The following is a 14157-nucleotide window of genomic DNA, read 5'->3' as shown; positions in this document are numbered from 1 at the left end:
CATGTGGCGTCCGGAAGGTAGAAGGATAGCAATACTAAGGGCTGGAATCATAACCCTACGTATCTGAATGAGGCTCATTGAATTATGCAGGACTTACTTCGGAGTAGACATAGTTGCAATGTGCTGTAAACTACCCCCTTGTTGTTCCCTACTGTATTCATTCTCACTCACTCGCTTTTGACCACAGCCCCACTTCTAACTTGCAACATCCGCGGTGCGCTACACTGCAGGGATGTTGTGAATGGTTGAAGCTACACATTTTCTACACGAAATGTTAGGAACAGCACGGGCGGGCTTTTACTGCCCAATCGCAGTTAACGCTAAAATCCTAGCTTTTTTGCGCTGCCCCTATGGATACATTTCATTTCAACTCTGTGCGAAAATGGCGCCAAAAGAAACCAGGAAGTTGGTCGTCGTGACTCAGTTTTTGTTCCGTCTTTGACGCCGATTGGCTTGATGCTGTCAGCCCCTTTCCTTGCGAGCCTTCCGCTTGCCGGGATGAAGTTGTGCTTCGGTTTGATTGGCTCCACGCTAGTTGGAAGGAGGTCCTGAGTTGGACGCGCGCAAAGAAATCAACAAAGAGACGAAGGTAGGGATGTTACTCGTGGCCTGTCTCTCTAATAACACCGTCCTGAGTGTGAAAGTGCATAGAACACTCCCTAGTGTGCATATTCCTTCGTGCATGTGATATGGGGAGCCGAGCCCTTTGGTTTTACTACACACGCAGCGGATGAGGTTACAGAAACTTGAGGTGGTAGAATGTACCATACCAGTTCAGGCTACGGATGAAGGACCCGCATTTCTCCCCTATTGGGGAGCTGGGAGCTTCCTGCAGATAGAAAACTAGCACAACAAGGGAGTGACCCGTGTAGAACTTTTCTTTCTGATGTGTTAAATTTTGTACTTTCAAAGAGTTTTGCATAGGAGATTTAGATAGATAGATGATAGATAGATGATAGATAGATAGATAGATAGATAGATATCTAAAGTGATGCAATCTATTACAGTACGTTTCCGAGCACAATTCAAAGTGTTGGTGCTGACCTTTAAAGCCCTAAACGGCCTCGGTCCAGTATACCTGAAGGAGCGTCTCCACCCCCATCATTCTGCCCGGACGCTGAGGTCCAGCGCCAAGGGCCTTCTGGCGGTTCCCTCATTGCGAGAAGCAAAGCTACAGGGAACCAGGCAGAGGGCCTTCTCGGTAGTGGCGCCCGCCCTGTGGAACGCCCTTCCAGCAGATGTCAAAGCGATAAACAACTACTTGACATTCAGAAGACATCTTAAGGCAGCCCTGTTCAGGGAAGTTTTTAACGTGTGATATCTTACTGTATTTTTGGTTTTTATGGAAGCCGCCCAGAGTGGCTGGGGAGGCCCAGCCAGATGGGCGGGGTATAAATAATAAATTATTATTATTATTATTATTATTATTATTATTATTATTATTACAGAAACTCAGGATTCATTATCTGTCTATTCTTGTATATGTAGACTACATCTATTAAGGAGTAATAAAGGCAGGCCTCTTATATCACTCTTCAGTTGCCCTATAGTTCTGTCTATCCATATTGTCAGCATTTATATTCATAGTTCTTATTCACATCTTACCACCTTGATGGAATACAGGGTACTGTATACAGTATAGAGTGTTGCACATATTGCTAATTTTGGATCTGGACATGGTGAAGAGAAATATAATTTGACAGTGGTACATTTTTTTTCTAGGCTGGCAATGAGCAAACTCCAGTTGGCAACACGCAGCAAGCTAGGAATACAAAGGAACACTGGGAAACAACAGAAATCGCTGAAAAAATGTGAAGGAAATACCACACTATGCAAAGGTGCTTGAGTTACAAAAATATTTTTTTCATCAGTGTAGGATGAAAGAAAATTGAAAAGAATTGTTTGAACCTCTTTTCAGGATCACTTATTTTGTGGTAACAGCTATTGAACTCCCCTCAACATTTTAGCTCGCTATGCATTCAAAGACTGAATCAGAAGCTGAAGTTACAAATATCTCAGATTTAATGCATCACTGATTCCACAAACTGGCTTTGGGATAGATGGAGTTTTCCTTATGAAGGAATTAGAAAATGTTTAGCGTTGCTTGGCCAACAACACAAAACCTGAAAATTTGTACCTTCCTTGCCTCCGTTCTTGTAACATTCTTCGACCCAAATTTATTTGGTGACTTTTTTAAAAAAAAGAAATTGAATTGAAACTTGTAGAGTCAGAAAAGTATTCTGTTTTAGAATAGTGTGACATAAGCAGACACGGTGCTTGTTGTCTAGTTTGCCATCATAGGGGCTCATCTTCCTGCTTTGAATTTGTGTGATACAGGGATGTGGAACATCCAGGCTGGGGTCTAGTATGATCCTCCAAGAATCTATCTAGCCCATAGGACCCTCCCCAGGCCACACAACTTCCAGAGCCCCGCTGCTCATTAGCCCTGCTTTGCATCCTCCTTAAGTGTTTTTGCTGGCTAGAATGTGTCCTTGAACTCTGGGGAAATGCTTCTTGCTTGAGTTGGATGGAACATAGAATGCTTGATTGCGTAAGAAAGTAGCCTACTACACAAAAGTAAAAATCCACATTCATTGCTCTCTACCCACATTTGTCTCCAGCCCTGCCCACCATTGGCATGTGGCCCCAAGAAGGTCACTCAGAAGGGAATGTGGCCCTGGGGCTGAAAAAGGTTCCCCCAGCCCTGGAAGAATGACATGGACAAAGGAGATATCTGCTGAGGACTTCTGTTTTTGAGGTTAACAGAAAGAGCAGATCTTTGGGAAATATTTGTAGAGGGGTATGCCAGTAGGGCTGCTGTTCTTCAACTGTCTATCAAATACATATTCCCCTCTGGCCCAGCGCAGGTTTATCAACTGCCGTGTATATTTGTACAACCCGATAGAAATTGCCACTGCAAAAATTGTAACTGGCCTCTCTTTGTTGCAGGAGTTCCCAGCCAAGAGTCTCCATTCCACACCTTCAGCAATGCGGCTGAAATCAAAGAGTTTCGGAAGAGGCTGCTCACCTGGTACAACAAATGCAAACGAGATCTTCCTTGGAGGAAATTGGTATGGCATATTGTGCTGGGCTTCTAGGATGCACAGAAATATCTCAGAAGAGAGAGACAATTGCTTTGCTGTGTCCTGTTCCCTAAAGTCCCCTGTTCACTTTTCTACAGGCTGCAAGTGAAGAGGATGCTGACAGACGAGCATATGCTGGTGAGAGCAGGAACCCTCAGGAATTCTGCTGGGGATTCCTGCCATCTATCTGCATTCAGGGGTGCTCTAGAGATAAATGCCGCAGGCTGCACACAACACTGTCCTAGTGGTAGCAGCAATGTGGTGGTATCAGTTTTACTGCTGAGAAAAATACTTTGAATTGTGGCTCCTTAGTCCAATTAAGGACATTGGTGTTCTGCGTTGCTAGAGATCCCCTAGTCAGATCATGGCACTTGACTTTTGGCAGCAGTGTAATATTTAAGGGGCAAGATAGAACCGCATGCAGAACTAGTTATCTCCAGCTAAACAGTCCCCCTGGGATATAAAAAGGTTGCTTAACCTCTTACAATTGCCTTTAAAGTACTGTATTTTTCGCCCTATAGGACGCACTTTTCCCCCTCCAAAAAAAAGGGGAAATGTGTGTGCATCCTATGGGGCGAATGCAGGCTTCAGGAAGCTCTCCGCAAGCCTTGGGAGCCCGCGGGAGTTCCCGTCGGGCTCCCTAGACTTGCGGATAGCAGCCTGCATCCCGAAGCCTGCACAGCGCACCCTGGGGTTCGGTTCCCCGACCTGGTTTGGAGGCTTGCGGCGGGGAGAAGTGCACTTCTCCCTGCCGTCAGCCCCACAAGCTTGGGGGACAGCGGGGAGGCGGAGCGCCGCCATCCCGCTGTTCCCCGACCTGGTTTGGGCTTCAGGCAGATATCCGCAAGCCGTGGGAGCCCGGTGGGAAGTTGCGCTAGTCTCCCAAGGCTTGCAGAGAGCTGCCTGTTCTGGAGGCTGGGGTCAGGGGAAGCTCGGGCTTCCCCCGCTCCAGCCCCACGCCTGGGGGGGGAAATAATTTTTTTTTCTTTATTTCCCCCCCCAAAAAACAACACTCCGTGCATCCTATGGGCCAGTGCACCCTATGGGACAAAAAATACGGTATATTGAGCAGCACATCCCCTCCCACTTGCCATGCAGAACAAGGAAGGTATCAGAATGCCTGATGCACATGCTTTATCTTTGTGCCTGCAGTGTGGGTATCGGAGATAATGCTCCAGCAGACCCAGGTGGCTTCAGTGATCAACTACTACAATCGCTGGATGCAGGTGATGCTGAGATCCTTTTCTCTCTGTGGCATGCTCTGTTGTGCATTAGCTCCTGAATTCTGGATCTTGGATCCATTGTGCTTTGGAGACCTTGTAAATAAGTCCCTGTTTTCCTTTTTGATACAGAAATGGCCAACCTTGCAGGACCTGGCTCAGGCTTCACTAGAGGTAAGAATGAGAATGCAATATTTTGTGTGTGTTCATGCATGAATATTTGAATGGAACATGCAGCTTTGCTGTCCACCCCACTTTAAAAAAAGGATTTAAATACATTTTTTTTTAAAATACAGAAATACCCAAAAAATCCACAAAAATGAAATAGCAAAAAAAATACACTAAGCAAAAGCATTCATTATTGGTCTGGTCTAATATTTTTTTCTAACTCTTTCTATTTGGAAATAGGAGGTGAATGAGCTATGGGCAGGGCTTGGCTACTATTCCCGAGGGAAGCGACTCCAGGAAGGTGCACATAAGGTACTCTATAGGCAGTGGGTCAAGAAACAAGGCATTTTTGCAAGAAGATAGTTCCCTCTATGTCCTGTGCTTACAGAAAGGAAGATTTTCTAATAGCCACTTAAGAAAGAACCAGGTGCAAGATAACTAGCTACTGTAGCTATTGTACTAACTAGTCTAATTGGGAGTTCAGGTAGGAATAGCAAAGTGTTATTAGATGGCAAGGTGGGAACCCCAAATGGTTTACTCTTGAGCTGAGTAGCTTCCTAAAACTGAGGGCATAGTTTGTAGGAAATGTATATCCAAAATCCCCTCATGTTTGTATCCCACCCTTCCTCCAAGAGGCAATGGGCAGTATTTTCATCTCATGATATCTTATCACCAGAAAGGTCACCTTCTTAATGAGCTGCTCAGGTTGTGCTATAGAAACACGGAGCTCTGATACTGTTGCAGTCACTGAACCCTATATAGTGGCAGCAAGGCCATCCCAATTGTTAGCCCCATCTGCAAAGGCAAGTGCTTCTTCAGTGAAAGCCAACCTACTCCTATTGCAATAGAGCAGGGGGCTAGGAATGTTCTGCAATAGTTTCTTCCAAGGACAGCAGTGCCACATCCTCTGGCTGGAGGAACACTGCCCTCACAGGCTCATCAGATAGAATTACTTCTGGGGCTGGCCCTCCATTCCCTTTCCCCTCCTGCTTCAGAGTCTTCAACCTCATCCCCTGAAGAAGGGGAATCTGACTCCAGGATCATGACACCTTAAAGGGATGTTGGAAGTTTTAACGGTGTGCCTAAGAACCACCAGAGGTGGTGCTTTTGAGTGACGATGTCCCTGTGTTGCTTCAACTGGGTTTATTTTGCAGTTGGTGTCACAGATGGAAGGACATATGCCCAGGACAGCAGAAGAGCTGCAGAAGCAGTTGCCGGGAGTTGGAAAGTACACTGCAGGAGCTATTGCATCCATAGCGTTTGGTCAGGTAATGAGGTTGCAGTCTGAGTGGGCAGATTTGCTTTAGGAATATGCACAAAGGAATATTACCCAACCTGGCTTTGGGATTCTAAGTCCTTAGTCAATCTAGAGGGCTAGACATTTTCTTATCTCCTTTCCCTTTGCAGCTGTTGTTCACTCCTGTGTTTCCCTTGATGCCCCTAAAAACAGTGAATTGGCTACTAATTCCCTCACTGTTAGAGCTAGAACAAGTAGGAACAAATAGGAAGATCTCAGCCAAGGAAGTAGTGTGTAATTTAGATTTCTGCACTGTATGGCATGACTTCATAACCTGTATAAATGAAAAGAAAGAGTATCGATACTTTTCTAACCCTGTGACTGGAAGAAAGACTAAATTGTGGCTAGTCTTGGTCATCAGTCCTAAAGAGTAACTTCCTTTTGTACAATACAAACACAAACCATACAGAGGTGGTGTCTGGCAAAAGAAACAGATATTAATACAGAATTTAATATAGTCACTAGACATTACTATCTAAGCCACTAAACAATGACTTGTACCTCTGTGCACTCTGCTTCAAACCAAAGACTTCCTGAACCATACTTGATATCCTAACCACTACGTAATCTCAACTTTCCATGGATTCACAGAGTGAATTTGAAGCAGGCAGAGGGCCCTCTGTGGCCTAGTTGGGCTCTTCAGTAGCTCTGTCAGCAGCCCTTAATGGAGGCTGGAGCAGAAGTTGTCACAAGTGCAGTAACAGCTGGGTTGCTGTTTTGTCCAATGCATCCAGGTGACCGGTGTGGTGGATGGGAACGTAATTCGGGTCTTGTGCCGTACACGAGCCATTGGTGCTGCCCCTTCCAATTCATCTGTTGCTGACAGACTCTGGTAAGGGAAGGAATGGGGTTGGGATGGTGCAAACCTAGCTTTAGGACCTGAGAGTCAGGAAAGGACAATAGCTTTTGGAAGATAAAAGTATTTTGTTCCTTCTTCCCCATCAGATATCCAAACTGGGGACAACACGTCCTGGCAAAATCTAAGCTCTTCACAGTCAGTCCCTAATTGCATATAGTGGACTTGCAGTTGGTCTCCCCTTGCTGAGTTTGAACTCTTAAGGTCAAAAATATAGTGAATTAGCAGTTCAATCAGCAAACCAGGAGCTGTACACACACCCAGAGAAGTAGGCGTGAATAGTCCTTCACATGTAAGAAAATTCCATTCAAATCAATGGCAGTCCTAACTAAATGTTCGTTGGCTCAGGCGGAAGAGCTAGGTGCTGTGAAGAGTGAAAGAGGGCAGAGAATTTAGAAATGCTGCTCTTTATCTTTTGGAAACTCCCCATTACTGATTGCTGAACTTTTACAGAATGCTGGTTTCTAAAGCCCCCTCTAAAATTAGGGAGTAGGTAGCCACCTCCCCAAGAAATACTTCCCTACAGCACAGAGCAGCAGCTGGCAGCCCCAGGGCAGTTTTTGTGCAAAACTAGCACCTCTCTCTGTCTCTTTTTTTCACTCTCAGCTCTCTCCCATCAATGCGGTTGTAGGTCGAGAAAGCTCAGGTGTTGTTCTTTTTTGAGGCTGCTGCTTTAGAAAGACTTGTTATGCTTGCTAATGTAGGCTGCTGTCGTTCTTAGGGCTTTAGCACACACTCTGGTGGACCCATCCTATCCCGGTGACTTTAACCAAGCGATGATGGAATTGGGGGCAACTGTGTGCACTCCCAAGGCCCCACGGTGCATGGAGTGTCCCGTGAAGCAGCACTGCAGAGCACACCACAAAGTAAGGGAGCTCCTCCTTTATACCCTTTGCTGTTCCCCATGCTCTGGTGTTTTGCTGTGGAGTCAGATTATTATTATCTGTTGGGAAAGAAGAGCCATTTCCTGCAAAGCTCCCTGAACAATTTAACACTCCTTGTACACATACCACACAGACATTGTATGGGGGTTCTGCATGTCTACCTGCATGTCTGCTCAGAAGTACTTTGTTCAGTGGTGCTTACTCCCTAGTAAGTGTGTTTAGGAATGCTGCCATGCACATAAATTCCCTCGGAGTTCGTTCAATTTCATATGGTTGGATTTCCTCCTGACCAGAAATACAGTCTAACAAAGACACCTATTAATGCTTCGTTATAATGTCTTCAGTTAATCATATTCTAAATTATTCTAAATCATATTATTCTAAATCATATTCTAAATTCTAAATATTCTAAATAATTCATTTCACATAACCAGGCCCACTTCATCTCTTTTTAAAAATGTTGCATATACAACACAGATGTGCATCCTATTCTGCCCTTGGGTTTGGTCTCAACTTTGGAATCATGGCTAATGTCAGCATATAGCTTGAAGTTAAGACTGAGGACATGGAAGTTCTAGAAGAAGCCTCAGGTACTTGCACAGTCCCCCACCTCTCTGTTCACTGATGGTTGGAACCTTTTCTTGCAGGTGGAAAAAGAGCAGGCAGCCTCTGCCAAGAAACTGTTAGGAAAACCTGCTTCTAAGTGCCCCCAGGTGCTGGATGTAGAAGAATGTGGTAAGCGCTTGAGAAGACCTGGCATTACCAGGTTGGTGGTTTGAAGTTTTTACAAGGTGGGAAAGCTCTCAGATCTCGACCTCCAGCAAATCTCTACCTTCTCTTCCCAATTCCACCAGCAGCCCTTCTTTATTCAGGGTAGTAGATGCAAGAAGGAGGGGGAAGAACCACAGCCAACTTCTGTAGCCAGCAAATTAAGCCCCCCCCCCACACCCCACCAAAAAACGAAACATACTAAATCCAGCTCCATTTTTAAGGAGCAACATGTGGCCTTTTTATTTGAGCAGGCTTTTGTGATGGTTTATGAGAGTTGCTGTGATGAATGGTTTTTGATGAGGTTCCATAAAAATAATTATTAAAATGCAAACAAACAAACCCACCCTTAATATGTTAATTGCATTTTAATTATCAATCTGGTGTATTTTATGCTTGTATTTGTATGCTGCCTTAGGCTTATGGCAAATGCATGGCAAAATTTCACTTTTAAACATGTCTGTCCCTAAAAGCTCTCTGGTAGAGAAGCAAAGGAGCACTGGATCCTTCCTCTGAAGTATCTTATTTCCCCTGCAGGTAATTTTTTGTACCATAGTTGCTCTCTGCTTCTGGTAATTTATTGTTTTAATTGTGTAGGTTTATCTATGAGAAGCTAGTAAATGGCTACACATTGATCTCTTTCACGCGTGTGATTGCATAGAGTCTATAGATAGATCAGAGGCGGGAAACATTTTTTCACCCCAAGTGCTACGTTCTGTAACGGGCAACACAAACGTCTCTATCCTTCAGCCAGGCAAGCAAAATGTATTATCACAGTTTAGGGAACATTCCTGCCAGGCTGAGACACTTGAGGAGCCATGAGAGGCATGACCTGTGGAGAGTTCCGAGGGTCCAATAGAGAAACCTGGATGACTGGAGGTTTCCCACCCTGGTATAGAGCTATTGGCTAGACTGGCTCAAATTCAGTTTAGGTGTGCAGTTCATGCTTCACTGAGCAATTTATTTATTTATTTGCAGTGAGATTAGTGGTTTCTTGTTTGGTTGTGAATTGACATTTGTCAGCTTTGCCACCATGGAATGGGCAGCATTGGTTTAACTCTGGCTTCATTAGCAAGCCAAGCCTTCCTGTCCTAGAACATGCCATCTCCCACAAAGATGCTTTGCAGACAGTTGCCTGTTGCCAGCAGTTCAGAGCCAGGCATCTCATCTGTTTCATTCTTCTGATTTGTAGCCGCTGCCGCCACAGGGAGCTGCTCCCTCTGCCTGCCTCCTTCAGAGCCATGGGATCCCAGCCTTGGTGTGACCAACTTCCCCAGGAAAACTGGCAAGAAGCAGCCCAGGATTGAGTGCACAGCCACATGTGTGCTACAGAGAAAGTGCAGTGATGGGAAAAGAGAGTACCTTATTGTGCAGAGACCTAGCACAGGTAATGGTCTGAGAAAGGGAGGCTTACCATGCCTAGAAAATAAGTTGTTACATCTCCAGCTCCTGTAACCCACCCACGTCAGTGATCATTCCAATTTTATGTTGAGCACATTTATTATGACGTTGAGCTAGTGGTTGCAGAAAACAGATGCCTGCAAGAAGGGTCGAGTTTATCTGCCAGTCTGTTCCAGGCTGCTATACTAGGTGCCAGGCAAAAACGTTTCAATATAACCAGGCCTTTGGCTGATTAAGGTTCTGTGGTCTTTAAAATGTGATTGTGGGAGGGAGGGTTATTGGTTTGTTTTTGTTTATTATGTATCTTGTGTTCTCATTTTGTATTTTTATGTTGTGAACCACCCTGTGGTTTTCAGATGAAGGGTGGTATACACATTTAATAGACAGATAGATACCCTGGGCACCCAGACCTGTCTCTGTTATTGAGCATTTTTTCAGCTGTTAAAAAATTCATGCCACAGTTGAAGTAAAAGAAAACCAGCTGAATTATTTAAGGCATTACTTTCGCCTGCACTAGTCAAGGGAGAGAGCACTCAACCCTGACGTAGTCATGTACCTTAGGAGCACTGCTCGTTTACTATGGAAGCAGTGTTGTCTAAATACATGTCATGTGTGCCTGATAGAGGGTGGTTATGTTTAAAATATGATATTGACAACACAGTATTTATTTAGAGCATTTCCTAGGTGTTTTGTGTACATTATCCCAGGAATCTCTGCAACAGCATTATTAAGTAGATACATATTATTGCAGGTTTTTAGATATGGCTGAGAATGTGTAACTTTGCCAGAGGATACCAAATTTTATGTCCAAGATGATTTTGTGAACCAGGGATTTCTAGCTCATAACTCAGGCTCTTAACCACGATACAATATCAGCTTGTGCTGGTGACGGTACATTTTCTTGCAGGTCTGTTGGCAGGGCTTTGGGAGTTTCCAAGCCTCCTCCTTGAGTCAGGGCAGGAGAAGCGGCAGAAAGCAGCGCTGGCAGATCACCTCCAAGCCTGGGTTGGTAGTAACGTGGCAACAAGAAGCCTGCAGCATGTCGGAGAGGTACATTGGACCCCTCTCCCTGCAGAATTGGCCCATTGTTTATACTGTGTCTCTCCAGCGAGTACCTCCTCTCTCGCCGCCACCTCCCCTTGCATAGGATTTACAACCTACAACCTGGGGTGGCATTAGCATCAGCATCTCTGTTGCTATTAACTGCCAAACAAAACCTTCAGGATGTGTGCCATGCATGAAGCTGGTTTGAAGGGGAAGACAGTTGTTCTATTTTGTAACTGACAGATGGAAAGTTTTGCAGTTAAATAGCTGGCAATGAAATTACTGCCCCCATGAATATCTGGAACAGTATTTGTCAGGATTGAATTAAATCTCACTTCCAGCCATTCAGCCCTCAGATTATTTTTAGATTATCACTCAAGTTATGCCATAGGTGGGAGAGATCATCATGTCTCTCTAGTCAGATACTGCCCGTCTTGAGCTTGGCAGCCCCAGTCAATAAAGGGTGGCCCCCCACTGTCCACCTGCTTCAATGGTTGCTTGGAGCTCAGAGTATCACTTGACAAGTGGAGTGAACTTCTTGACCCCCAAAGGCACACTCCTCCATTATCTCCCGAGACAGACGGATGCCAACAGGCTACATTCCAGCCAAACAAAAGTCAGGTTTTAATACACACACACACACACACACACACACACACACACACACACACACTTTCATCCAGGCAGGCCAAGAGCATTATTGCACTTCAAGGCCACATTCCAGCCAGGCAAAAACACTTGGAGGAGTTTGACTGGGGAGGGGTGTGGAATGGGAAGGAGGCACAACCTAGTGTGAGTCTCAGCGACTGGGAAGAGAAGCCTAGAGCACTGCAGCCTGCCTCCAGGCCTGCGCCCCTGTCCTAGTCCTAGAGCACAGTCTCTGCTTTCTTCCCTGTCTTCATTCCCACATACAAGTAGGTTATGTACCTGCAGCTCCTTGTTCTGAAACAATGAAGGTTCGGAAGGAGAAGCTCCCAGGTCTCCATGCAAAGCCCAGCCTCCCTCTATGAGGCTGCAGCTGGGTTTCTTCCTTCCCAAGGAACTTGTCCTTCTTACCTGCCAGAAGGTAGGGAGGGAAGGGATGCTGTGACATAACGGCATCTCTCACCTTCCCTAACCACATCTGCATATCTTCGCCTCCTTCACCAGGTTCTCCATATCTTCTCCCACATCCGCCAAACATACGTGATCTACTCTTTGAATCTGGATAAAGATGAAGGAAACTGGGATGCGAAGCTGGAGCTGTCGGCATCCCGGTGGGTGACCGAAACAGAATTCCACAACTCTGCCATCTCCACAGCCATGAAGAAGGTACTGAGAATCTAGAGCTTGGTTGCTTCAAGTTTCCCAATGGACCCACATGTCAGTTTCTCCTGAGAGATGCAGGTGATGCAACAGTGTGGAATGTTAGTCCCCAGCTTCTGGGGAAATGCAAACGTTAACTGCAGCTGGAAGTATGATTGAACATAGCTTTCTAGCAAGGGATACACTTGGCCCACTTTTAGCTGCTTCTCTTGTTGCGTGTGCTCTGTCTCCTCTTTCACACTGTCCCTGTGTTTCTGGCTCAAGCAATCAGTGGTTCCAGGGGGCAGCTGATACGTTAAAAACGCCTTTGTACGTAAACAGTTGCAACCTGCCCCCTCATATGGAGTCAACACCATGTATTCATTATGGTGCTAGATGTGTTATGTGGACTGTCCTACTTTTCCAGGTCTTGAAAGCTTATGAAAAATGGAGCTCTACACTCAGTACTGCCAAGGTAAGGACATCCATATGCTAGAGCTGAACAGCTCTTACCTCTCTCTGTGCAGCTCCAATCATGTTCCTATTATTATTATTATTATTATTATTATTATTATTATTATTATTATTTATTCCCTGCCCATCTGGCTGGGTTTCCCCAGCCACTCTGGGTGGCTTACAGCATATCTAAAAACATCAAGTGTTAGAAACCTCCCAATACAGGGCTGCCTTCAGATGTCTTCTAAAAGTTTTGTACTTCTTTATCTTCTTGACATCTGAAGGGAGGGCTTTCCACAGGGAACAGCATCTCGCCCCTCTGTCTACTGAGCTCCATCACTGGTCCTGCATGTTGGGAGCCACCAGTTTGAGGCTTGCCAACTGCACATCCTTCCAACCACACTGGGTGGGTCCTGCTGGTTTGTCTCCACCCTTCTTACCAATGTTAGGCCTATAAGCAAGAGGATGGGATTTAGAGGTGGCCGCAGTGCTTTCTCCGTCAAATTCATATGCATGTGTGACTGTACAGATTGTCAAGAGGAAACGGGACTCCCTACACACCAGCCAGACCCTGCATGAAGAAGGTAGTTTTTCCAAGAGGCAACTTTCTCTGGATTCATTTCTTGCAACAAATCCCGGGGACTGATAGCAGTCTCTATGCTCTGCCTGACCTCACGTGAGTACACCTCATTCCACTCCTAGCAACCTTGTCCAACACTTGGAAGCCCCATTGGTGCCTTCTCAATGAGCATCACCGAAAGGTCTCAAGATTCTCAGCTGGGATGATCACACTACCCAGGCAGTGAGGTGTGCCTGCCTGTTGTAAACAGTGCTAAGCTCCATAATCTTACTAGAGTTCAGGGCAGTGGGATGAGTCCAGTTGTTTCGTCTGCATTACCATTCATCTGATGTGCCTTACCTTTTAGTTTCGGAGATGAGGGACTGATCTCCAGCAAGGATGTGGTCATACTGGAATGAAACACGGTGGCTGCAATGAGGGCATCATGGGGATGTTGTGACTTTAACATTGCCCCCCTCCACTCCAATACGTAACACGGGCACAATTCAAACAAGTGTGGCTGTAGTGGCTCCTAGGAGGTCAGAGTTTATTGGTGTGCCACACTGCAGTAAAATGGACTTTATAAAAAAGTATATGAGGCAGGCTGACTGAAAGACTTATTCTCCAGTGGATGCTAAGCAAAAAGACTCAATGTCTCTTCTGCATCCTTCTTAAATGCTGCTTTCTTAGAGCTAGTTTATTCTCAAGGACAAGTAACTATGCAATTGCCATTTGCTCACATCCATAGTCAAGAAAGTGTTTTGCTGCTGTACTAGATGCCACAATTGCTGGAGTTCACAGATGAAACTGTTTTTCAGTACATGCAGTGTCCTGTTTTAATTGTGGGTTTGCTAATAAAATTTTAATGAATTTTTACTGTGGCGGTTATTTAGTTATGCTTTCTTCTTCTTAACTGATTGTATTATTCACACTGTAACATTGAAAATTGGCACACACACACACAACCTTAAATATTGTACTAGCATGTTGATACCTGCACAGCCATGTCACTGGCACGGAACCAAGAAAGTCTCTTTAAAAGCAAGCATTCAGAAATCTGTTAATACAAAGGTGGAATATTGTGGAGTTTTCAGTTCTTTTCTCACTATTTCTAGTATTTGCCATTTCACATGTGAA

At 45.1% G+C, this 14157-nt stretch overlaps 1 protein-coding gene across 2 annotated transcripts; it reads left to right on the top strand.

Moving 5' to 3' along the window:
* The first annotated feature begins 61 nt into the window (after positions 1–61).
* Positions 62–13896, top strand: MUTYH (mutY DNA glycosylase). Of its 2 annotated transcripts, XM_081865539.1 has the most exons (17): positions 62–589; positions 1723–1838; positions 2950–3071; positions 3182–3221; positions 4236–4309; positions 4436–4477; positions 4712–4783; positions 5626–5739; positions 6503–6600; positions 7346–7490; positions 8156–8243; positions 9469–9663; positions 10585–10727; positions 11871–12032; positions 12433–12480; positions 12991–13137; positions 13388–13896. In XM_081865539.1, exons 2-16 carry the CDS (start codon positions 1730–1732, stop codon positions 13105–13107), a joined length of 1569 nt encoding a protein of 522 aa, XP_081721665.1. In that variant the 5' UTR covers positions 62–589; positions 1723–1729; the 3' UTR covers positions 13108–13137; positions 13388–13896. The 2 variants fall into 2 exon arrangements, with proteins under 2 accessions (XP_081721665.1, XP_081721664.1); XM_081865538.1 differs by having other exon boundaries at positions 74–589; positions 12991–13896.
* The last annotated feature ends 261 nt before the right edge of the window (positions 13897–14157 follow it).

The sequence above is a fragment of the Podarcis erhardii genome (assembly GCF_964252035.2).
Source record: "Podarcis erhardii genome assembly, chromosome: 6".
NCBI classification, from domain to species: domain Eukaryota; kingdom Metazoa; phylum Chordata; class Lepidosauria; order Squamata; family Lacertidae; genus Podarcis; species Podarcis erhardii.
Note: the sequence above shows the minus strand (reverse complement) of the source record. Positions and strands in the feature narration are given on the sequence as shown.

Excerpts from the sequence above, each read along its gene's own strand:
- MUTYH (XM_081865539.1), top strand. The coding sequence starts at position 1,730 with ATGAGCAAACTCCAGTTGGCAACACGCAGCAAGCTAGGAATACAAAGG. Across the intron at positions 9,664-10,584 it reads TGTGCAGAGACCTAGCACAG|GTCTGTTGGCAGGGCTTTGG; the intron begins GTAATGGTCTGA and ends ATTTTCTTGCAG. Across the intron at positions 12,481-12,990 it reads CTACACTCAGTACTGCCAAG|ATTGTCAAGAGGAAACGGGA; the intron begins GTAAGGACATCC and ends GTGACTGTACAG.